This window comes from Passer montanus, unplaced genomic scaffold, assembly GCF_014805655.1.
Source record: "Passer montanus isolate IOZ18808 unplaced genomic scaffold, ASM1480565v1 scaffold14, whole genome shotgun sequence".
NCBI classification, from domain to species: Eukaryota; Metazoa; Chordata; class Aves; order Passeriformes; family Passeridae; genus Passer; species Passer montanus.
This window is the reverse complement of record NW_024360941.1, coordinates 8015299-8041266: the sequence shown is the minus strand read 5'-3', so window position 1 is coordinate 8041266 and position 25968 is coordinate 8015299. Positions and strand designations below refer to the sequence as shown.

Here is a 25968-nt window from a genome sequence, read left to right as displayed (position 1 = left end):
GACTTCAAGGGGTAACAATTTCGTGCATCCCAGAGAAGAAATTTACAAGAGAAATACGTACATTCCTCTTTACATCAATTGAGAAACCACAAGCGCTCTTGTGGAGACAATCTAACATCTGAAAACAGATATTTTTTCCCCTTCTGCATGAAGGCAAGCCTGAAGATTATTTGCAGAAGGAGAAACTCCTCCATACAATCATTGGTCTCAACAGTTCAGGGGCGTTGGTTATGACACACAGAGCCTTTAATTTCTTATAGGTCATTGCTGTAACTATGCCCAAAGTCAAGAGCAACTGCAAGTCATTATCAGCTGGTAGCTATGGTAGTTTATCTGAAATCAGTTGGTAGTTCCAGTGCAGTTTCAGCAGGACTGAAGTCCATATGATAAAAGCCACTATCACTATGACATGTCTTCGTCTGTCTGAGGGAATAATCTGCACACCTCCTGCATGACAAGTGAACTGCCTCTCATAGTTTGTCCCTGCAGCTGTCAGGACACTATGAGTAAACCCCTGTCTTCTGGGCACAGTTTTTGATGCTGTCAGTCTAGCATCTATCATAATCACTAGGCTCAGGGTAGAATTACCATATAATGAAATTGATTTTGCACAATTGTTTCTTTTTAGAGACCTACTAAATCAGCCCTCCCTTGGATACTTCTGCTCTACAAATAGCAGTAGTGGGCCTGTAGCACATAAATTGAATCATACTTTATCAGAATCAGTGCACTCTCTGTCAGTCCAGAACGATGCTACATTGAAAACCAGAGGTGTATTCCTCCACTATCAAGAACAGAAATTTGTAGGCACTGCTCATCATTGGCTCTGGCAGGCTTAGGAATGTCAAACAGTCAAAGAAATGGCTTTAGCTTGGGAAGCTAAAGCTATTCTCCCAAACATCTAATAATTACAGGCTATTTACATTTATCTATCTAATATCTTACATTGCTCCGATATGGTGCCAATATTTTTTGTCCTGGCATTACTCACATTCTATTTACAACCCACAGCAATGTTTGCAGTACTGCTTGGATTTATTCTGCTCCATTGCTTCTTACAAGGTTTTCTCAAAGGTATACTTGGCTGTAGACCAGTATTTCAGATTGGTCCTAAGAAAATTGATTACTTAATATTGCAGACTTACGAGACTTTCAAATAGCTGCCCAGATGTAGTTTAAGCAGTATGGGAATAAGAACAGTTTTTTGACACATGTTTATTAGTGGTAGTTTCGGCTTCATTCATCTGAAAAGAATGTGGTTTGCACGCTCTGAGACTGCACTGCACTGAAAAGCAAAGTGCACATAATGGGGGTAGGATGTAGATTTTTTCCAGAAGAGCACTCCTCACCCAAAGTAAAATATTAATGTATTCTACTTGCCACTAAAATATTTAAACTGTTTTTATTTGCCAGGATCCAAAACCAAGGTTGTTATGATTTCTATGCTATAAGAATATGGAATCTGAAAATAGTGCCTGGCTTCATATTGCATTTGCAGCACTTTGTAGTCACTTCACTGCTGTAACTTTTTATCAGGGGCTCAAGATGCAAAAGATCATAAGAGACTCATCTTTAAATTAATAAAAAACCTCTTATCTTCTAGTTTTATAGAAATAATATAAGAACTTGATAAGAAATGCTTCATATTAGGCTTCTAGGCTTCTTACAAGACATTGACAAGCAAGGTCATTTCTCCTAAAGCATGAGAACAATTTTTGGCAGAATGGATACATGACTATTAGGAAGCCACAGTGTCTATAAGTGGTGCAGAGAACAGAAGAGAGTAGCTGACTGGCTCTCTGTTTTTTAAAAGGAAACACTTATTTCTTAACTACGTTATTATTCTTATTTATTTAGGGTGCAGATTCAGTAGCATACCATTCCCTAGGTAAAAGGCTCTAGCAGAGATCAGTTTTTGTTTAATAGGGGGGAAAACACTACAAGTTCTATTGCCAAGATGCTTTCAGAGCTGGTAAAGGATTGTATCACATATAAGGTTTTTGGAGGTGTAGCTGTACTACCAGAAGTCTCTAATATAAATCTGCCCTTTACCCAAGGAAACAGATTATATGAAACATTAAAAAATACTTACTGTGTAGCAAACTAAAACTAAGCTTAAAGAAAACCATGTATATATAGTTCTACTGTTCCAGTGCAGTTTCTTGACTCAAAGGTTTATGCAAATTGACCAGGTTGCTGTCAGGCTGGGATTACGGTTAAGAATGTGTCAGTACTTCCATCATAACAAAACTTTGTGATGTTTCTTGCTGAGATGGAAATGCCTGTCTTGCATTGAGAATTTTTATATGAGCCCTGTCAGCCTCGTGGAAATTAAAAATGAAGCTGTGCAGAGAATTTAATAAAACTTACACTGTGCACTTTTTCCAAATGTCATTTTTTTCGATACCTGCTATATTCTGTCCTCATCAAAGGTGATGAGCCTTACAGAGTGTAGCTCCAGACCTGCATTTTGTCTTATGAACTGGCTATATTGAGCAACAATGAAGTGCTAAGAATATGAAAGCTTTTTGATTTGCAGCTTGGGTAGGCAAAGAGATAAATCGGAAGGGTTTTGAAGGCAGAAGGGATTATTAAGGCATTATAAAGTCAGATAGGCAGCAATACAACCACCACAATTTATATCCTCTAAATATCTGCTCCATACATTCTAACTTTCTTACGAGTAATACCTCAGCTTCAAAGGGATTACATTTCTGGAAAATCTTATGATAGACTTCGATTTGCAACATAAATAAGGTAAAAAGGCACAAGCTAATAAGTAGGTACTCAGTAAAAAAGTATCATAAGAAACCTGTTTTTAATGGTTTTGAATTAGTTTTGTACTATATATATATTTTTAAACTAGAAAACAGTATTTAGGTTTATCTGGCAAAGACCAGTTCCTGGTACTTTGGTCCCAGCTTAAACAAGGTAAAGGGCAAGGCACAATGGTCAAAGAAAACTGAAGAGCGTGTGAGAGAAATCCTCAGCGCTTTAGAGAAATCCTTATCCTGAATGGAATACATAGTTGATATAGTGAAATCTTTAATCAAGACGACTTGCTGATAAACTACTAAAAAACCTTAACAACAACAACACCACCACCACCAAGTCAGTAGCATTACCAGGACTTTTGCCACAACTGAAGCTCTGACAGTTTCTAGCTTGACCTCCTGTTTTCAGTGATTTATAAAAATGGGCTGAAATTCAGCAGATCAAAGTAGTGTCTAAGCTGCTTATCTTTAGTTTATAAACTCCTGCCTCCTTTGGGCTTACAGTAGTGCTTTTAATGTTGGATGGATTTTTGTTTTTGTTGGGTTTTTTTTGTTTGTTTGTTTTGGTTTTTTTTGAGGGAGATTTTTCCGCCACTTATAATCTTGAAAATGTAGTAAAGTACTTTTAACTCATGAGCTGCATGTCTTGTTGCTGTCACATTGGATGAAAATATTTCCAACAGTGCCACTGTTAAAATGACACAAGCATCTTGAAGTGCCAGAATGGTAAAACACCTTTCAGGGAACAGATCCAATACAGACACCCTCTGAGCTGGATCAGATCCATTTTCATTTAAATTTGACCTAAATATCTGAATGCTCAAAAGGAACATGAATATGTTTACAGAGATTACCACAAAATTAAATTGGAACAGGATGTGGTAGATTTTAAAACAGAACTGCTTTGACAAGAAAGCACAAGCCTGTGCTAAACTGAATACAGGCTCAAGACGGTCTGAACCTCCGAGATGCCCACCAGTGACTCTGACCTTCCTATAGCTCCAGTGCTGGTTTCCCTTCATGCCGTGACAGTCATACAGTGTGACAGGGCTGCTGTGCGAGATGGCGTCGAAGCAGAACTTCCTGGTGTGAAGTGGCTCCCCAGGGCGGATGTCTTCTCTCCAACCAAAGGTGAAGAGCTGGGAAAACAATCAGGCAATACAATCATATATTAATGGGGAGAAACGTTTAAAATAACACACAAAAGCTTAACGCAGGATTCCCTTTTCACACACCCCAGATTAAATGAGGTCCTGCCTGTATAAGATTCAGTGATGCCAACTGCCTTAATTAAAGTGCATCAGTGGCCATGTAGAATATACCCCAGGAAGGCACAATCTCGATGTCAGGGAAGGAAAAAAATCTCTAGTGACACAGTACTGCAGAGAGGAGGATGGATATGCTGCATTAAAGCCTTCAGTTACCCCAGTTAAAGCAGCACCTCTATGCACTAGGATTTCAGCTCCCTAGGACTCAGAAAGCTGCTGCCAGTGATGTTCCTTTAGCTCTCATTTGGGTCTGAACAAGCTGCCCAGGGAGATTTTCCCATCACAGCCTCTTTCCTATGTTTAATGAGCAGTTTCCTTCTGTTTTTAAGGGACACTGTTACCATAGCCTCTCTCAACTGGTTTTTTTTTTCCCCAAACAACACATGTTGAATGATCTTCATCTTTCTACTTTGAAACCTGTGAGCTACAGGCAGCTTGTCAAAGCCCTTTTTCTCACTGCTTGAGAGGAGTCATGGAGGGTCACAGTTAATAGAGGAATCCTTCTCAATTAGACACCAGCTGTCTGAAGTGATGCTGTGACACTGCAGTCTTTCAATCATCAGATGAAGGTGACAGCTCTGACAGCATCAAATTTAAAGATGTGGAGTGCATTTTCTTTTCCATGGACCAATCCTTGCAGAAAAAAGGTTGCAGGCTGTAAATTACTACCTAGAAGCTCTGTCAAGAGCTGTGAAGTTATTTTATTTTTTCTTTTTCTTTTTTTGAGTGAGTGCTATTCTTCAGTTTTCTGCATGACTTTTGATTTGCCATAGAAAAAAAAAGAAACTAACACTGAGAAAGTGAAGCTCTCTTTAAATGAGCAAACTTTGCTAGCAGAAACTGTTCAGCTGAGATGGTTCATGTGCAACTGCATGCAGGCTCATTATCCAGAGAAGAAGCTCCCCAGACTGAGTTCAGCTCCCCATGCTGAATTCAGACTGTCTCCAACACTCATCTCAGCTTCCTTTTGGCCCTTATCTAGCAATCTGCTCCTCCAGTGTACATGCCCAGATAGAACCAGCTATAAACTGAAGCTTAATAAATATTATATGGGTCTGATTCCAAACAATTCTGTAGTGGTTCCCAGGTTTCAACCTTTTCATTGCTATAGTGACCTTCTTTCTACAGTCTTCCTAAAAGAAACACCTCTTAAAAATACTGCATCTTCAATGCTGTTCCATCCTCTGGATACCACATTTGAAAGGTGTTACTTTCTCTCTTGGCTTGTAGGACCTAAATACAAGCATACATCAGAATATTTACCTTTTTCCCCCCTGTTTCTTACTGTAAGCTCTTGTTTGCTCTGTTAGCTGCTGTTACTCCCTATTTATATCTGCATTATAGGTTTTCTAGAGAGTATTTTCTTAATTTGTCTCTGTGTCCTGCTTACTTGTTCCATCTCCCAGAGTGCATTTTACATTTATCTACAGTAAAATGCAGTGGACAGCTTTAACCTCATTTTCAAAGCAATTCCTGCTTTTCAAAAGGTTAAATCTTTTTCCATTTTTCTTCATGTTTCTTTGAAGCATCATCATGGACTCCCTACAATAACTTATCATTTCACAAGCAAAGACAGAAGTAAGATTTGGTACAGAAAAAAAACTATGCTGCTGTTTCTTCAGGGAAAGAGAAGCCTAAAACAATTTTCCTTTAACAAAAAGCCAACAAAAGCCATTTTCTTTATCTTATCCTTTACCTTTCTACAGACACATAATAAACCCAGAGTTCAAAGTGATGAATAACAAATACCTAGAGGAATGGTGTGGAACAGTGCTTCTGTGATATTCTCACTCTCATTAGTACTACTGCAGAGAGAGATTCTATTTCAGGACCAGCCTCATCTTTCCCAGTGGGTGGCTCACCAAATTTCTCATTCTGTGCATGAGCTGTGAGCTGAGGGACCAATTCTTGCTGCTCTCTGGACCTTGGCCTGAGGACTAGTACCCCACTGAATGCATCGGTACACCTGAAAGAGCTCAAGCCAACCTTCAAATCAGATCATACTGATCCAAACTATTCCTTTGCTCTTTTCTACTCTGCTGGGGTTTCTGAATACTGCCAGGGCTGTGTCCTGTTTGCAAGTCAAGACATGGTAACAGCAGAGGGTTTTTATTCCCTTACACTGAAAATTAAGATCTGTGTAATACTAGATATCAATGTTTAGACTAGCTTAGATTCTTTTTCCTCCTTCTTTGTCCTCCCCTTTTTAATAAAGTTTTATTTTTAAATCAACAAGTATGTCTTCTCCCTAGTGATATTATAAAACCAATCTTTTTAGGCACAGGACCTCAGTTTTAGGACTAAGAGAGAGAAGAGAAAAAAATCAGAAAAAACATTTCTACTTCTCCATACAACCAATTGGTATTAAGATCTTGCAATTAGAGACACAACATGAAGGTGTACAATCTTTCCAATCTCATAATTCTAAGCTTTCCTCTTTTAAACAGCAATTTCCCTCTAGTTAAAACTGAATCTGGCCAATATAAACATTATCTCCTTGCTGCATAATGTCCAACAATGCTACATGTTATTAGCTGGAGCCCAGAGTATATAATGTTCTGCTTTGCCAGCACTTGTCACTCTGGATTTCGTTGCTCCTTTGTTAGGAACAAACTGTGTCAGATTTTACAAGAAATGGCTGAGCCTTTTTGTACCCTTTTTGTACTTCATTCATTTCTGACTGCTTGTTGATTCGAAACAAGGCTGCAAGAAATTCCCAGACACATCATTAACAAACAGCAGGCTGATTCTTCACCTGCAACACATGGGGTTGCTGTTCACTGTTCCCTGCGGGACCCAGAAACCCTCTGTCCTGGCTCAGTGCATGCTCATTCTGCTCTTTCGCGCTCTCTCATACCAGAGTCTGTAAAACACAGCCCCATCCTCTGTGTTTGCAATCAAGCAACCCCTCAGCTTTGCCTTTTCATGTAGCCGAGCCCCGTCATGCAGTAACTGGGAAATACAGCTTTCCAGCTTCATTTACAATTGGCACAGGGCCTGAAGAATGATTGCCTGATAGAGCCATTGGCCTGGGACTGTCTACAGGACAAAGGCCCTTTTGATGCCATTAATGCTTTCCAGCCTGGCAACGTTGCTCAATTACTCGCTGTCTGGCTGGGGTCTGTCAGCTGGCTGGCACTGTACTTTGACTGTGCCATTACACTTGAGGGGACAACATGGCAACGTCGCTCAATTACTCGCTGTCTGGCTGGGGTCTGTCAGCTGGCACTGTGCTTTGGCTGTGCCATTACACTTGAGGGGACAACGTGTAATCCCATCCAAAGATGAAATGCCACGTTTCAGAGCTGGGCTCTGGCTTGAACTATCCCTCCAAGTAGAGAAGAAAGAGCTGGGCACTTGCTGAGCCATGTTAGAGATGGTGCCTGTCCACCCATTCCTTGGCAAGGCTGGGGAACTTGATAAGAGACAGTGATACTTGTCATTTTCCTTTGCTGTTGGTTATCAGCCCAGCAGAGTGTCAGTTTCCCCTGAAGCCAAAAGCTAGCTTTGGAAAGACAGAGATGGACGAATGCAGTGCCATGACATATCCTCCCATCCCTTTTCTCCCCCTCTGGTTCTCAATTTTGGGGAAGTTTCCCGAAATCACAGTGACACATCCTCACTTCTCACCAAACTTCTATTCACCAGGAAGCCTGCAAGCACCCCACAAACCTTTTGACTGCTGCTTGCCCAGGGGCTTGCACAGCCCTGAGGTGGAGGGTCATCTCCTGGGGTTTGCTAAAGGACCGTGCCCCTGGCCTGGTGGCTGACACTGTCAGCTTTTAATTCCTGCCCTGGTAACATGACATGAATCAAGCCATGGCACAAAGGATTATCTCTGGCACTGACACCTGCTGCACTGGTCACACTAAGCTACTATACCGGAAATTACAAGTCTACCTCAGCATCAATCCATGCTATTTGAAATATGATAACAGAATACTTCATGCTTTCGTTAATACTGCTAGCTTCTGCTGGTGTACGCAGAACTCATCGAGGCTACAAATTCCGTGAGATCTAAAGAAGGAAGAGGCGCTCTGTGAGGCTGGCCCGGGGTTTGATGCCCCACAGACGAGTGTGACAGCAGCGCACGGCTGGCCCTGAGGGACACTGGCCCTGACGGCCGCTGGCCCTGACGGGGCGCTGGCCCTGAGGGGCGCTGGCCCTGAGAGGCGCTGGCCCTGACGGGGCGCTGCCCCGAGGGCGGGCGGGCGCTGCCGCGGCGGGCCCGTTCCGCTGGGCCGCGCTGCCCCCTGCCGCCCGCCCGCCGCAGCGCAGGCAGGAGCCGCTGCCGGGAAGTTTTCCGCGCCGTGCGGCAATGCCGGAGAATGCGCTGCTCCCCGCCAGCCCGGCGGAGACGATTCCTGCTGTCCCGGGGGCACACGTCGAGCACCGAAGTGCTTGAGGCTTCCCAGCTCTGGTTCTGGGATCTAAGAAGCTGTCTGGTTGAACTGCCTACAGATTCTAATGAAGTCACTTCGTGTCCTTAGCAGAGAGGCTGGATCTTTAGATCCAGTCTGATCCCAAAGGTTGCAGCACCCGAGTACGCTGAAACATGGATTCCTCCCTAACATCTTTCTCCCTTCGTGTCATTTCCCATTTGTTCCAGCCTTTACTCCTTTCAAAGGATATTTCAAGTCTCCCTTTTCTCTGCTAATATTTTTTTCTTCTCCCACCTTTTCATCCTACTTTATTTTTTCTTCCTTTTTCGTATCTGGTAGCATCAGCATTCTCTCCTCCTTTCTTGAGGAGGGTTTGGGGCTGTGCAGATTTTAAAGCCAGAGAACACTGTGATGGGTTTAGTCTGGACCATACAACTTCTTTCAATTAACTCCCTGAATTACTGTATGCCTTTCAGAAACAAACCAATTATATTTATCTAGTTTTGGCACCCTATGCCCATGCAGTCTCTTTGGTAGCTATCTGAAGAAGTCTTCCTTCAGCCACTCAATTTTTTGGGCCATGTTGTCATTTACCTAAATTGAGAGACTCCTTCAGCCTCTTGGTTTCATGCACTTGCAGCTCTCCTGCATTTCTCAGTATCCTCAGAGCATGCCTTTTTGACCTCAGCACTTCAAATACCCCTCAGAACTCCTCTCTCCTGAGCTTTTAAGTTTTCACAAAGTGTCCTGTGACTGCCAGGTCAATTTTTCTCCTCAGCATTACAAATCTTTTACTAATCTTGGACCTTTTCCTGTGAAAGACTTGCTCACTAAATTTGCTAATAAACAGTTAGGTTGTACTTTTCACCTGGATTCTCCTTGCTCACATTGGCAAGACCCATGGCCTGTAAGTCATGATCCCTTTCCTATGGCACTCACAATTAGTAAAAATTAGAGCTCTTTTCCTCCATACTCCTGAGAACTAATAGTTTTCTACCTAACCAACCTAAATAAAAGCTTTTTTTGAGTCTTTATAATTCCTTGTCTTTTGAAATTCTTTTCTGCTTGCTTTTACCCATTTATCTCACTTATGCCGCATATTTGTTTAAAATATAACTGCTTATTGAGATAAAAGCGTAAAAACAGACAATGACTGGAGCTGTAAAAGGCCAATTTACAATAGTTAAAATATTTTTCAGGTAGCTCAACCAAAATCAACATGTTTTCATGACACAGTGGGAGAAAATGGGGCCTTAAAAACCTCTCTGGGCATTGCAATTCCTTTTGGAAATGAAGGCAGGCCAGGTGGCTGATGGAATTTCTGAAGTTATGTTAAGGAGTACTTTGTAAAAGCCATTAAAGTCAGTAATAATTTAAAAATTATTTCTACACTCTGTTTTACCTTAAGAAAAGGAGAAGCCCTGAGGAAATGTTTAAAAACTGGGAAAGAGAAGCAACAATGTTCCCTGATTTTCTCTTTCCACCATTAAAGTAAATACCTGTTCATGTGACCACGTTCGTTCTGAGCCGTCCTTCACACAGATGTCCAGCCTCAGCTCAGTCCCTGTGGCTCCGTGTTTGCTGTCCACACACAGGTTGGCTGCCACGTTTCGAATCTGCAAAACCAAGCAGCAACATTTCACATTAAACTGGGCTGCAGAATGGAGCTTTCAGCATCAGGGGTTAGGAGTTTAGCTCTGAAGGACTTGAGATTGACCATCAGTTGTGTAAAACTGGTAAGAATTACTTTTTACAGAGTAGAGAGCTGTGTCCTGGAATGAACTACTGTTTATAGGAGCAGCTTCAGAAGAAGCATAGTTTGAAATATTATGCTTAACAAATGAAAGGTGGATCTTATGAAATACCTTCATGCAAAAAAGACTAAAGAGAAAAAAGAGACTGAGAAGTTCAAAGCTTGTCTGACTGTTTCTCCCATCTTACGAGAGCAAGAGAGATCAACAGTATTAAAAGGAACTGATTTCTGTATGAGTTCTCTCCCAGGCATGGGAGCAGACAGCATGCATTAGAAATTCAGGCATGCCCTGCTCCAATCCATGCTCTTACTTTGACACAATAACACCATTGTAGATAAGGTCACACATTACTCCCTGAAGTGCATAAAATTAAAAAGTACTTAACAAGTCTGCACTGAAACTTAGGCTTTTAAAAAGTACTTAACAAATCTGTACTGAAACCTATGCTTACTCATGGAGGTTCCTCCTTCATGCCTCCTGCAAACACTGCAGTGTAACTTGTTCTTAAAAGGAAAATCTTGTTCTTGAGGCTGAGGCAACTGAGTAATAATTAATCTGTGACTATCAATCATACCAGTTATGTACTACTGCTGACATATAAATCTCTGAAACATTGGGCTGAAAAGTAGATTTGCCCACTGCCACCAAAAAGAGCAAAATCCTAACTTTGTGTTGCAAATCCATGCATATTTCTCCTTGAGTTTCTTAGCTGGGATAGTTAAAAATCCTTCAGACACCTTCATAATGAAAAGGATTTCTTAAAAAAACTTACCCTCTCAATGAGATAAATAGAAACCCAGTAATCAAAGTGCATCAAAACACACACAAATTCTAAATCTATAATATATAGAAAGCAGGTGCATATTTTGACATTCTGGACACTACTTTGATCCTTTTTTTAAAAAGAAAGATGCTTTCTAGAATGGAGATACAATTGAGTAGTTATTTGTGCTTTTTCATGAAAAATACTTTAGAAGTCACTGCTGCTGCCATAATATGACTAAAAAAGGTACACATTGCCACTGCATACCTCACACACATCCTAAGGATGGAAAACTTCACAGCATTGCACAAAACATTGAGAGGAAGGGAAATCCTTGTGCATGCAGGACACATGCCAGAACTACTCTGCTCTTTCTGATTCTGCAGGAGTGGGATCCAGTCTATTAACCATGCTCAAGAAAGATTTACACAGATGGGAAAGAAACAGGTAGTGAAAAAATGCAAAAACTGTAAAATGTAAAAATTCTCAGGAAAGGTTTCAGGAGGGGCATTTGTTTAGCTTAGAAAATTGCAGATTGAGCAAAAGATGGGGGAGCATCAGTTTGAACAATTGCCTCCAGGAACCAGAGCTCAGAGAAGCATTTAGGAAAATTTTGGACCAGCCCAGTCCTAGCATATTTTTTTCTTTTTTCAATACAATAAAAGTTGCTAAAGATGAGGCAAAACACTACCTGTTCATACACACAACCAGATACAGAAATCCAGCACTGGGCAGATCCACAGAAAAAAATATGAAAGGTAATTAGTTCTCAACAACCTTCATTTCCATATTACCCAGCAAAAGAGGCAGGAAAGAATAATGAGGGGAATAGAATTTAATGTCCTATTTTTAAAGTTCCATGTGAAATGCCTTCTCCAAGTATAATTTTTTGGAGAATGTTCAATCATTTCTCAATGCACTTAAATTTCTATTGTATAGATAAAGATTTCTGGTCTAATAGAAAATTAAATGATACATCAGTTCAGTTCTTACAGCATGCAAGTTAATTAAAATGGAACTGCTAACAATTGCCATTAATAATTGGGTATATTTATGTGATTCAGAACTGTAAAATGACAGTGAATACACTCTACATCCAATTAATGCTTATTGCATTAAAAGGCTTTCATAATTTTGTCTTGATGGCATCACTCCATCCCAGTCTCTGTCATTTGGACTGTGCAGTAAATGTGTTCAGTCCATTTCTGGAAAAGGCTTGAGCTGAAGCTACATTTAGTTCCTTCACTTCTGGAATCTGTCTCACATTCTTTATCTCCTCCCCTCTTCCCTCTACTCCTGAAAGGTTTGCTTGAGTTTTTTCCTCTGTTCTCTGCAGCTTACATGTTAGCTCATCCTTTTTTTGTTTCATCCTTTCAGCTGTAGAGGGGTCATGATTTATTTTTTGTTTTCTTTTTGTAATAAGGCATTTCAGTCAAGTCTGTGCTTTTGTTCTCTGGCATTTCTGTGTGGCCTTGGCAGTTGCTAGAAACTGAACTGAGCCATCACGCCAGAGCCACGGGGAACATTCTGCCAAGCATCAGCACCACACAGCCTGCAAATCCCCGAAGATGCTTCCATGGACAAAGGAAGGAAAGCAGAAGCACAGGGGTTTTTTCTTCTAATTTATACACCAGTATGCTTTTGAACTGTCTTGTCTCCAGTCACACAGCACAATGGATTTAGGATTTTTAAGGTTATGAGTTACAACTAGAAAACAAATTGCTAGTGACCCTAACACATTTCCAACATTCCTATTTGTGCAATTGTAAGACCAGGGATGAACAGGAGACAGATTTTATCAGCCATGCAAGTAAGTAATTGAGTTGCTACATACAAAACTTTTTTGCTCAGCCTTAAATGCCATCATTTGTACACACAGATAAGCATACAGGAAAATCATGCTTCCAAGGACTTCGATGTATGGACTGACAAGGATGGTAAGTGGTGATATTAAAGGCTGTTTCAGAATTAAAGAAATTCTGACAAAGGCACAGGACGCTATCTGTAAGTCATTATACATACTTAGTTCTTGAAATGCCATCGTAACTCCCTGTGGGCACTGTAGTCCTTGCAGAGAGCAGATGAGGTGCAGAAACATAGAGAATACAGCCTCCTAGAGCCCAGCAGTTATATTGACCAATATTCTTTGGTAATTCTAAAACTCTACAACTTTTCCCAGGAAAATGAGCTCCTGCAAGACTTGCTATTGAGGTAGTAGCTGATGTCCTGGCTCCTGCAGCCTTGCCCTCCCTGCACTGGAGCCAGGCTGTCACCCAGGTATACACTTCAGCCTTCATGCAGCCTGGGAGGGGTGAGCCAGAGTGGGAGAGCCAAACTCCCAGGGGTTCTGGGAGCTGGCCTCCATGCTCACCATGACATGGAACTCTCTGTACCAAAAGCAGAAAGAGGGAAAGTGTAGCAATCTAAAGGCAACTGTATATTCAATATCATCATCTTCCCAGGGGTTCTGGGAGCTGGCCTCCATGCTCAATCTAAAGACAACTGTATGTTCAATATCATCATCCGTGGACAAAGACTGTGGAGATGGTGTTAGGACAACGCTTATGGGTACAGAAACAACAAAAGCACCTTGTACTATCAGTTTATATAATACTCTCCCTATATCTTATTTAATGCCTTAAATATGAAAATGGATTTAACTCCTAGAAGACATTAGCATTATTCATTTATGTTACTTTTCTTTTATTCGAGCAGCACTTAGAGCCAGTTTTAGTGCACTGCTTACATACTCAGATAACCCTAGGGCCATCAATGTCTATGGATCAAATACATAAAAATGAGCCACTTCTCCTGTCAACTGATAACACAGTAATTTTAGAACTATTTATCCTTTGTGTGCACCATAGAAAGGAAAAAGTCAAAGGTAAAGAAGTCAAGCACTGCCAAAAACCTCACTGAAGAAACACGGGAATCTTACTCAGTGTGACATTGATCCTGATAAAAGAATTTGAACAGTCCAGCTGTGCAGCACTCGGTCTGTGCAGGGTGGGGTTATACTGCTTTTGTACAACAGATGTGTGACACTTGCTGGGCTCAGATTGACTCATTAAGGGTATGAGGATGACATTTTAAAAAAAAAGAAAATAACTGAAAAAGAAGTTAGTGAGCTCTTAAGCTTTCTTCTTTTTTCTAATGTGCCACTTGACTTTATGTGTGATGTTTTCATGTCAGTGCTGTAAAAATCCATGAATTTGGGGCTGAGAAAGGAGTACTCTCAGGTTCTACAGCTTAGCACTGCTGAGCTGACTGAGACTCTTCCTCATTAAATTATTGAAGTTCATGTAACATCAAGTGAAACCAAGATTAAATAATTCCTTTTTGACTGAGTAAAACAACTTTTTTTTGCACCACCTTGACTATAGAACTCATGAAATCGAAAATAAATGACAATGTCTGATATTACATGATTGATTTAATGCAAAATGTGTTTTCAAAGATACTGGAAGCTGTGATATCTGCACAATATATTCATGCTGGATCACAGCTTGTAAATTCATGAGTACTTCCTAGGAAAACACCTTGTGGCAAATTCACACCTATTGTTTTAGTAGCATGACTTCAAATACATATTACAAATATATTATTCTGTCTTAGAAAAAGCACAGGATGGGTATTGCTGTTTTCAACTCGTACCAGACTTCCTAGTATATTCAAAAGAGTAAGAACAAAACCTAATTGAAAACTTTCCTCTTTTCCACAGTGGAAAAGAGTATATTTACGTCACTCAAACACAGAACTGACACTCTCACTAACCTTAATCTATCTGGATTTACTGTTATATTGCTCTATTGCACATATTTCAGATGTTACAAGGCAGAACAGATTATCAAGGGTATGTACACCCTGCCAGCTACAAGGACAAAAGGCACAAACACACATAAGAGATAAGTCCATGACAAGTGTAGAAAAATTATTGCTTTTTGTTTTCCAAATGTCCTTCTTTTCTATCATAAACAGATCTTTTCAATAAATGTAAGGGTCAGATTTTAAATAAATGTGTTTGCAAAAAGGAACTGAGCAGAGGCTGTTTATGAGACGTCTGCTTTCACACCACATGCTTTTACTAGCTAGATACCAAAATACTAGAGCCAAACTTGTCTGTGTATTTCATTGTTTACTCATTCTCCGACTGGCACAGGCAAGCAGATATAAAGTATTTCCAAATGGAAGCAGAGAGGGTACTAAATGACAGTCAGTGCTGGCACAGATTTTGGTGTATATAATCAGCAAGGTTTCAAGAGCTGCGTGATTCTTACAAAGCAGTAACATTACAGTCTGCTTCCCTCTTTCAGCTTCTCACAGCCACTGACCTTCAAGGTTTTTCAAAGTCCTTGCAAGTGCCAACAAATTAATTAAAATTGCACGGGAATGTGACAGTCTAAGGAAAAACAAAAGAAGGAAGGCTGAAAATTCTCTTCCTATTATTTTACAGAGAGTATGTTTTAGACAAAAAAGAAAATCTTTGGTTTTTATGTCTTTTCTAAGAACTTAATAAATGCTTTTAAGACACAGATTTCACACCATTGATATGATTTTTATTTACTGTTAAAAATACTTTGGTTTATGCAGAGATTATATTAATATTGCTGTGAAAAGCATGGATACCTGAATCACAAGCTCCTCCTGTTAGACCCTCTTGATTGAGTTAAAGATTGTCCAGCTGGCCAGAGAAATTACAAATCTCCTAATCACAGTCCTCCAAGGACACCCATGTATAAATGTGAAAGATGGTGAAGGACGATCACAGTAGCAGTCAGCAATCTGATCCAGCCTGACTTCTACTGATAAATTCCTTGCCTCTCACTACACATTAATCTCATAAAGAGTGGGCAGCAGGATCAAAAAGAAGAAACTTTAACAACAAAGGAATTAATTACTGCGAAGAAGTAGCAGACAGTATGACACATACAAATTTGAGTTCTTTTGAATATCTGTAACTGATCGCTTATAAAGAAGAATTAAGTATTGGTAGTACCAGACAAATGTATTTTAGAAATGTCACTATGAGGTAATTTGCCTTTCTAAATATAAATTCTGGAGAATAGTAGAGGTTCCTATATTTGGAAGTCTATGGTCCAGTCTTGACCACTGGGAATATGCAGACTTGTGCCTGATCCTACCAAATGTTTTGGTCAAGGTTTCAACTTCATCCTCTGGTTTCACATATGAAAGTTAATTTTCTGACAGCCCCAAGAACATACACAGAAAATCAGAAAAGGCTGGAACTCACAGTACAGATATTCCTATGTTTTTTTAAAAAGTAGCACAATACACTGGAAGAGTGAAACCTTCTTTATATATCTTAATGAACTGAGAGGAAAGAGCCTTCTGCACGTGGCCTATCCATGGCGTGAAGCTCCTGTAGTCCATGGGGGCAAAGGCTACAGCAATTTTTCAGTGCAACTAAGGAAGTAATTTCCTCTCTTGGCTTTCCTTGTGTTCTCATTTCTTCTACACAAAACAAACTGTCAAATCAAGGTTTGCTACAGTTCTGCTCTTCAGAAAGGTCTGAATGCAGAACATCTTTGATCACAGGTGGAGATTTGCAGCTGGCTGTTTGCTCTGCCCCTGCTCTGCAGTAATGCTCAGATATTGGCTTCTTTTTTGTGGTCTCTCCCTCCCCTCATCCATCAATGGAGTAATTGTATTTTGCTGCTAGTGGTACTCAGTAATGATAGCACCTACAGAATATACAGAACATGTGAGCAAAATCAGTCCTTTTAAAATGAAAGTATCCAGACCTTGCTTGTCACATTTCACATGTGCGCAAACTTAACTCCATCTGCATACAATTGTCCTTGTAAGGACAGGAGGAGATATATTAGTACATATGCAAAAAACCCCAAGCAGTGACTTCAGACCTCCTTTTTACTAAGGTGATTCTCTGAATCTAAAATCTTCTGTAACATGCAGTAAGGAGTGCTACATACTTTTTTACTCATTCTTGTCCTCATTGTGAATACATCATATGCCCTCTACACACAAAGCAGTAATGAGTTACAAAAACAACAGTGATAGGTCTAAGACACGACAGTTTCTCATTTTAATGGATAGTTCAGGGACTGTTTCAACCACTGTGACCTTCCTTAATAACACTACTTAACATCAGGTTTACTGTCATTTAATCATTTTAATTTCCCTCAATCTAGAATGTTAGATTCATTTAAATTTCATCTGTTCCTCACCTCCCCCCAGGCAGCAGGTGGAGGCTCCACAGGAGGGTAATATTTGGGGACATCCCAAGCCACTGCAGCCATGAACCACTTGAAATCTTTACACTTGAGGTGCTTGCGCAGCTCCTTCTGGGCAGAAATGTCACCAGTGGAGAGATGTCTGTACTCAGGCCGTCGCTGGTAAATGTACTCTGCAAACTCATCCATCCACGTCTCAGCCACTCGCTTCAGGTTCTGCGGGGCACAGAAAAAGAGTAAACATTAATTTCTTCATGTTTTGAGTGAATGATATTCATAAAAGGGAAAATTTAAACAAAACAAAACAAATCAGCATTCCACACAATTTTTAAGCTTAGCTGGTCTCATTTCTCAGTCTTAAAACTACAGGTTCATATGCTATCTTTACTGCAGTGTTGAGAAAACACTACAGAGTACTAGTACCCTGCTTTCCTACTGGCTCTGTGAGAGACAGCCTTGTGTCTGTTCAACATCTTATTTTCCCTCACATTCTTTATGCATATTCTTATATGGGGTTTTGATTAATGATGGATGTTGAACAAAAATTTCCTTTCCGCTGCTTACATTGGTCCCTGTTTTTCTCTGTTATTTCAGACCTGCTAATGTGGAACAATGGTTCAAATTCTTCCTTCTGATGTATTTCACTTTGCATTTGGAAGGCATCTGAATTTCAATCTGTCATGATACTGCTTAGTCACCAAACAATTCCTACCTAAATTTTAGGGTGAGGTCTTATAAGTGAATGCCTGGGGGCAGGCAGCCACAAAGAGGAGCTGATCTGAAGAAAAAAAACTCCTGGGATAGGAGCCACAACAACCTGTGGCTTTCTGCATTAACTCATCCTATGAACATATCTAAGACTATTTAGGTTCCATGAAACACAGTTCTGGCTGTGTTCCACAAAGTTAATTTTTGTTGTCATTTTATAGGAAACAGAATTACCTATTTTGCTGCATAAGAATTTATTCAAATTATAATTAATTAAATTAGCTGCCTCAAATTATAAAATAAAACAAATGCCATTACAAAGAAAAGTTCTGGGTAGACTGAAGAGATATGTTTTATTGTTATTTACCACCAAGAAGGGGACATTTTTTTCCTGTATTTTTGTGTGTTTTTAAAATTCCTCCTGCAACTCAATCCACACAAATTTATATACAGATGTAGTAGAACAGGGGCTTGGTCTATTCTGTATTGCCACAGCTGCCCAATAACCTTTTATTCCACCAAAAAAGCAACATCTCTCTGGATGACATTGAGACACTAGGGTGTTCTTGCTGCTTTGTTTGTAAAAACAAGATAATCAAGTTTTATAATATTCTTTTTATAGAATACTGACAACAAAATGCTGAGATTGACTCTGTAATAAGAGGAGGACAACATACATCTGATTACCATCAACATAAGGTAATGTTTCTTTTCAGAACATTCTTTGCATCTAAGTAAGCTAGATTCATACTCTGACTTGCCTTCAAGATTCACTGGAAATTCTTTTCCTGAATTTTATTAATCCATGTAAACTGAATGTCTCTAAACTAATAAGGCTTATCTGAATACAAAGACAGCAAGAAACAGAACAAAGAAAGTACTTTTAGCTGACACTGCAAGATAAGTTTCTATGTACTTCTCTCTGTGAAGCAAATATGTTAAACCTGCAGGGATAAGGCAATATTGTAATTTCATGAAGAACTATATAACTTTGCAAGAAATTAGAATTCAAGAATAGGAACTGGGTAGGACAAAGAAAACCAGAAAAAAATCAAGAACATCATCTACATGACAATCTCACCTTTCTAGCGGAAAACCCGTAACACAGAAATTTTCTGACCTATAAAATACTATGTGCTGAGATTTTGTACGTGAGGCACAAAAAACCCCATTATTAGGAACATTAAACAAAAAAGCCTGACATATAAAATACTATGTGCTGAGATTTTGTACGTGAGGCACAAAAAAAACATTATTAGGAACATGGAACATTAAACAAAAAAGCTAAAATAATGAAAATATGTGTGATCTCTAGCATAACTTTCACTGCAATGCTGCATATCTCATTTGCTGCAATGCAAATGCAGTTTAGGACTGTTCTATAAAATAGTTTTTTGCAATGACTTCATCTGATAGGCTATTTTCACATTTTTCATATTTAAAAACCATACTATAAGAAGAGCCATAGAGTAAAAGTACAGTAAAAAATAAAAAGTTCTCTTAAGAAAGAAAAATTCAAGGTAAGTCTTGCACCACCTATACTAAGAGTAGTCTCTGATGGACTCTCTTTAGTTACTTGGCTGCACTAAAATGACTGCATTCTGGTTTAGGTGATTGTTACCAATAAAATATGAGTCCAACAAAAATCTTGATATTATACCTGGTCACTAACTTAAAATTCTAATTCACTGGTCAAAACCTTTTTGTTTTCAAATACCACCTTTTTAACTGTTTGGGTTTCATGTGTGTTTTTGTGAAAACCCACCACACAAAGTATTAAAAAAAGAGTCTGTTCTTCCCACGATTCCCCAGTATCAGAGAGGACACTTTGGATAATCTATTTAAAACTTTGCCTCCCTCTTCTTCTAAGACCGTTCTTTCCATCATATGCTAAAAATCTCCTGTAATGAACTAGTATATTATCCTTACTATGTTTATACATATTACTTTGATTTCATAAGCCAAACTCCTACGAGCAGCCCTTTCAATAGGTTAGTTTTTAAAAATACAGACTCTTGATTTGCTAGCTCTAAATCTGCAGACTACTTATGAACATGACCAAAGAGAACACTGAGTTCTGGAGTAGTGAGAAGCTGTTTCTGGGGCAAGCACTCATCATCTAAACAATTTAGTTTTAAAGAGGTTTGTTGACCTCAGTTAGCCTGGGTTAGCATTTCTTAACCTTATTACCACTATACAAGCTCAGAAATCACCATACTTCTTTTTAATATAAATGTGTCCAGACTAGTAGTAAAACTCCCCATACTTGAATTAAATGCAGTCAAGAAGAGCTGCTGTATTAAAAGTTGGTTTGGTGCAGCCTTGCACAGAAAAGGCAAACATCATTTACCGTCTTATTTAGAACACAGCATGTTCCTGAAGCAAAAACACAGGCTGTCCAAGATGAGATGGGTGAACTTGTAAGCCAAAAATTCCCATTCTGTGGCTGTCTAACAGCATGATAAATTGCAGAGAACCTCTTAGGATCATAACTCTTCTCTGCAAATTATGGTAGGGAGCTGCTGGGCTTTTACTCATCCTATCTGAGGAGCACAACCAAAATGAGAGCCCTCATCTCTGAGCACCTTAGGCCTACCAATAAAAAGACTTAATGCAAGGAAGGGATGTGATTTCAAGTCCTTTACAAGTCTTCCAGAGTTGTCATTCCCATAATTTGGGTGGATGTCTGACACAGTGATGGAGGAAGGAGAATGGTCACTTCCTCCTTGCCTGACCCTTAGGTGAGGCTGGATACAAGCTGAGCATGTCATATAAGCCCCACAAGTGGGAATGGTTTTGAATAGCTACCGAATCTTGACAGAGTCTAGCTGTAAACCATGCTTTAAGCAGGTTGACTTTGATATGATTTCACTCTGTGTGGGTATAGTGCCCCAGAACTTGCATGCCAAAGGACTTTAGGAGCCTACCAGATTAGGTCGCATTTTGTGAAATCTTACAGCATCATTTAACCACTCATTTTGTTTTCGTCATCATGAGACATTTAAGTTTCACAATTAAACTAATCTTCAAATTCAGAGTAACAGAAATTAGATTTGAACCTTCTTGATTTCTGTCTCCTGTTACTATTTATATCATCTTTTACAGAAAACTCCTTTAAATGCCAGTTTCTCAAATGGCATCAAATATCATTATAGGAAGACCCAATTTTGTCATATCTTTGTGGTAGATCACTCTTGCTTGGATTCAATCTGAAAATCTCATGTAAATGCATGTGGAAAGAAAAAAAAAGAAAAATAGAATCATAGAATCATTTAGATTCAAACTGACCTCAAAGATCATAGAATCCAACTGTTAACCCAGCACTGCCCAGTCCACCACTAAACCATGTCCCTAAATGTCACATCTACATGGCTTTTAAATACCTCCAGGGACGGTGACTCAACCACTTCCCCGGGCAGCCTGTTCCAATGCTTGACAACATGTTTCTACAGCTGAAAATGGCGTAGCTTAGCTTGGTTGACAAATTCATTGCAAGGCTACAGATGTCCAGATTGGTTACTCTTAATAGGGAAAAAAAAGGAAAAAAATAAATAAAAACAATTCAATGAAGATAAAGTAATTATTAATTCGTTACATGAATTGACACACAAAATAAAGAAGTCAGAAGGACTCTAAGTGGACATCTGAGGAGGTTCTCAGGATCTATCCAAGAAGACCAATGACAATTTGTTCTCTCTTTTGTCCATTTCAGTGAAAAAATTTCTGTATGAGAATAAGTAAGGCCAATGGTATTTCAGTAGATGCATATTTCTATATGTTAGGTTGTAACAGCTGTCACAAAGGAACTGTGAGATGAATACAAGAGTGACAGCAACCACACTGAGTCATCAGCTGTCATCAGTTGCTCATTTACACATTCTTGATATAATCTTAATCTCTGTTACAATTTTACTCTCTGGTAAATTCTTTACCACTGGGCTTACATTTAGACAAATTTTATTTAAGATTATATGAACTCACATATTTAAGACTGTGCTTTTGCTTTGCATTTTAATCAATGATAGTCTACAAGACAGTAAGTTACAATGTCACGGATACATGGATGTCATGGTTTAACCTCAGCTGACAAGTATGCAGCACACAGCCACTTACTCAGTCCTCCTTAACGGGGTGGGAGAAAGAATCTGAAGAGTGAAAGTGAGAGAACTCAAGAGTTGAGATAAAGACAATTTAACAGGGAAAGGAAAAACTGTGCACACAAGCAAAGTCATTCACCTCTTCCCATGGGAAGGCTGGTGTTCAGCCATCTCCAGAAAAGCAGGGCTCCATCACGCCTAATGGTGACTTGGGAGGACAAACACCATCACTCTAAACACCCCTCCTTCCTCCTTCTTCCTAAGCTTTATATACTGAGCCTGATGCCATATGGTCTGCAATATCCCTGTGGTCAGTTTGGATCAGCCATCCTAGCTGTGTCTTGTCCCAGCTCCTCACCCTGCTTGCTGGGTGGGGGTGGTGGTGTGAAGATCATTAAAGGCCTTGACCCAGTGCAAGCCCTGCTGATCAATAAGGAAAATATCTCTACATTGTTAACAGTTTCCAGCACCAATCCAAAACACAGCCCTAATTACCCTCAAGAAAATTAACTCTATCCCAGCCAAAGCCAGCACAGCAGACTTCAATAAAAGAGTTTAAATCAACTTGACTAGAGAGAGACAAATGAGGACTTCTGCACTTGAAAAAAGAAAATTTTTCATGGGCCATTTTCTGTCCCTTTTTTAAGTGTGTAAGATCACCTGTCATTTTCAAGAGACGTGATATTACTCAGTGAGAAGAAAGCAGACACCGACCATGAGACTGGAACATCAGGGTGAAACAGGGACATGTCAAAGAACAGATCTAGAAATATTAGCTCTAATGAAAGTTTAACTGGATTAGTCCCTAATATGAGAGGGGAAGTGTTGCTGTTTGTTTGGGGGTCCCTGGGGAGTCCCGGGGGGCCCCCTAAGCTGTATCTTCACTGGAAGCAGCAGGCAGGCAAAGAGACTCTGCATGGCTTCTGAGGGTGCTGATCGAATGAGGGTTTATTGGGGGTCCCACCCCGGGAGCAGCACGACTCTGCATGGCTTCTGAGGGTGCTGATTAGATGAGGGTTTATTGGGGGTACCACCCAGGGAGCAGCATGGTTACTGAGGGAGAAGGGGGGAAGGGGGAGGGAGGGAGAGCCTAGGGAGAAAAGGGCCAAGAGAGAGGGTAGTTCCTCACTTTGTCACTGTGCATGGTGTGCTGGCTTGAGATGACAGCAAGGACTTGTATGAGAGCTCCTGAGCTATACTGCGAGCCAGCACACCTCCATCCTCTAGGTGCATCTTTTCCAATTAACATTTTAGATGAAGCACTTGGATTAATATAACACTGTCATTCCTGTTCTTTAGTTTCTCCAGATGTTCTAAAGATTTTTATCAAGTATCACTAAAGGAGCACAATGGTTCTATTGCTTGTTTCATTTCACCTGCATAACTGTTTTTTTTTCTGCTTTTGTGTCTACCTCACCACATGAAACTGACCCTGATCTCAATCAATAGACTTTACTTTTGCCAATATTAAACTACTACTGGAACATTTGAAACCTGTAATGAGATCCTATTGTCCTCCATTTAATCTGAACATTTTCCAGGAAACTGGATGTCACTAGCTGGTATTTGTCACATGAGACAGGACATCAAAATCACTTTCAATTACACCAGTCAAATACAAATCACCACAGCATGTCTGAGGCCTGACTGTGTTTTGGTTGTGAAATGTAAGAGGGAACATTACTGTTTACTTGCCTGGAATAACACAACAGTCTCAGCAACATCTGACACATTAATCTCTTTTTCTTCCTAGTAAAATTCTAGTGGTATTATTTTCACCTCACCTAAATAATCATACCAATTTAAATTTTCTATTTTTGTTTTGTGAAGCACAGTATTGTTGCTAATTCAAAATAGGTGCCTTGTTTACCTCTAAAAGCAGCTGTATTTAATTTGGCTGGAAATAATATAATATACAGTTTGTCTTACACAAAATGTATTTAAAAAGTGCATTGGGATCTATGCAGTCAAGATAACTCTATGTTCCTCTGGAATATGGGTAGCATAATGTTACAATGAATCATCACAGAGAAGAGAACAAAGTGACTGGAGGAGCTCGTCCAACAAGTATGGATTAATATGCCAGAAATAGCAGGGTATAAAGCTCTAGAGCACTCACAAAGTTTTCAGAGAAACGATACCCTCAGTTTTGTGCAAAGATCCTTCCATCAGTGTCAGAACACAAAGTTTACAATTTCTGTGATTTCTAAAGCAGAAAACCAATAAAACACTGGACACTAACCACAGTGATATTCAGGTTTTAATACTTTAACCTTCCCACATCAGTTAAGCCTCAATTGGGGGGTTTCATACCTTTCCCTTTCTTCCCTAACTCCCTTTTAATTTACACAGTGCTACTGTTCGTTAATATTTTCCCTTCTTGGGTATCTTATTTTGGTTCTTTACACATAACTGCGTTTAAAACTTAACTGGGTTTCATATCAGAAATATTTATGTAAAAAACTCCAAGAACCAGCAAGACCCAACCAAATAAAGAGATGTCTGCAGGCATAAAAGAAATGCACCGGCATGGAAGACAGTATTCTAACTAGGTGACAAGGCTAGTGTGGTATATAAATAAATCTTTTATGAGTTAGCACAGCTGGCAGAGAAGCAAGAGCCTATTTCTTTTCAGCCAGTAGTTTGCAAATACCTAGAACTGAAATTCCACAGATGTCATTTGAAAACAAACAGGATTTCATTCTCTCCATAAAAGTTTGTATCTCCACCAGGTACAGAAAAATAATAATTTAAGAACTATGCATTGGAAAAATCTGAACCTCTTGCTCAAATGAGGCCAACCTGCAGAGTTTGGGGGCAGGGATGTTTCTGGTCCTAGTGAGGATGCTGCCTGCCCCTAGCTCTGTGGCTGTGAGGGGGCTGTGGAACACACAATGACACTACAAGAACATCTCCACAAATTTGCTGTTGCCATGCTTGTATTACAGACCCATACAGACCATAGCCCATCCCAGCAGATGAGCCTGGAAGAGTTGAGGGGTTTGACTCCAAACTGATTTATTAAGCCTCATAACTTGGGTTCCAGTGCTAGCTTATGCAGTAAATCCTGACAAGTATCTACTTCCACTTTGATGTAGATATTGTCCAAGAATATCTAGTTCTCCATCTTCTTTGTGATCTTTTTGGATAGCTAAGCTGTCTATCCCATTGTATTTAGTAACTTAAAAGCAAAACTTCTATTCAGATTGGAGAAAACATAAAAAAAACCAAACGAAACCAAACCCCTCAAAAATTACTTTGCCTTTTTTGTATTCAAGGATTAGAAGATCAAAGATCTAATCAAAGGATTAGAAGATCATTACCCACAGAAAGGGTAATGCTGGCAGGGACCACAGGGGGTCATCTGGTCCAGCCTCCCTGCTACAGCAGGATCATCCCAGAGCACGTGGCACAGGATTGTGTCCAGATAGTTCTTGAACATCTCCAGTGAGGGAGACTCCACAACCTCTCTGGACAATCTGTTCTGGTGCTCAGTCAACTGCACTATAAAGAAGTTCTTCCTCGTGTTAATTGGGAATTTCCTGGGCATCAGTTTCCATTGCCTCTTGTCCTATTGCTGAGCACCACTGAGCAGAGCCTGGCTCCATCATCTGACACCCTCCCTTCAGATACTGACAGACATGGATGAGGTCTCCTCTCAGTTCTCCTTTCTCAATGCTGAACAGGGCCAACTCCCTCAGCCTTTCCTCATAAGAGAGATGCTCCAATTTCTTAATCCTCTTTATTGCTCTCTCCAGAAGCTTCATGCCTCTCTTGTCCTGAGGAGCCCAGAATGAAACACAGCACTCCACATGAGGACTCACCAGAGCTGAGTAAAGGGGCAGGATCACCTCCATTGCCCTACTGGAATGTTCTTCCTAATGCACTCCAGGTCACCACTGGTCTCTTGGCCACAAGGACACTGCTGGCTCAAGGACAGATTTGTGTCCACCAGGACCCCTATGTCCTTCTTCACAAGCTGCTTTCCAGCAGGTCAGCCCTAGACTGAG

At 39.9% G+C, this 25968-nt stretch overlaps 1 protein-coding gene across 1 annotated transcript in view; it reads right to left on the bottom strand.

Annotated features, from left to right (window-relative positions):
* Positions 1-25968, bottom strand: part of GALNTL6 (polypeptide N-acetylgalactosaminyltransferase like 6) — a 430883-nt gene that overhangs the window by 2623 nt on the left and 402292 nt on the right. Inside the window, exons 9-11 of the mRNA XM_039700070.1 lie at positions 17148-17369; positions 9924-10040; positions 3764-3913 (exon numbers count right to left, since the gene is read on the bottom strand). Coding sequence (XP_039556004.1) covers positions 3764-3913; positions 9924-10040; positions 17148-17369 — 489 coding nt within the window. The remainder of the gene's footprint in view (positions 1-3763; positions 3914-9923; positions 10041-17147; positions 17370-25968) is intronic.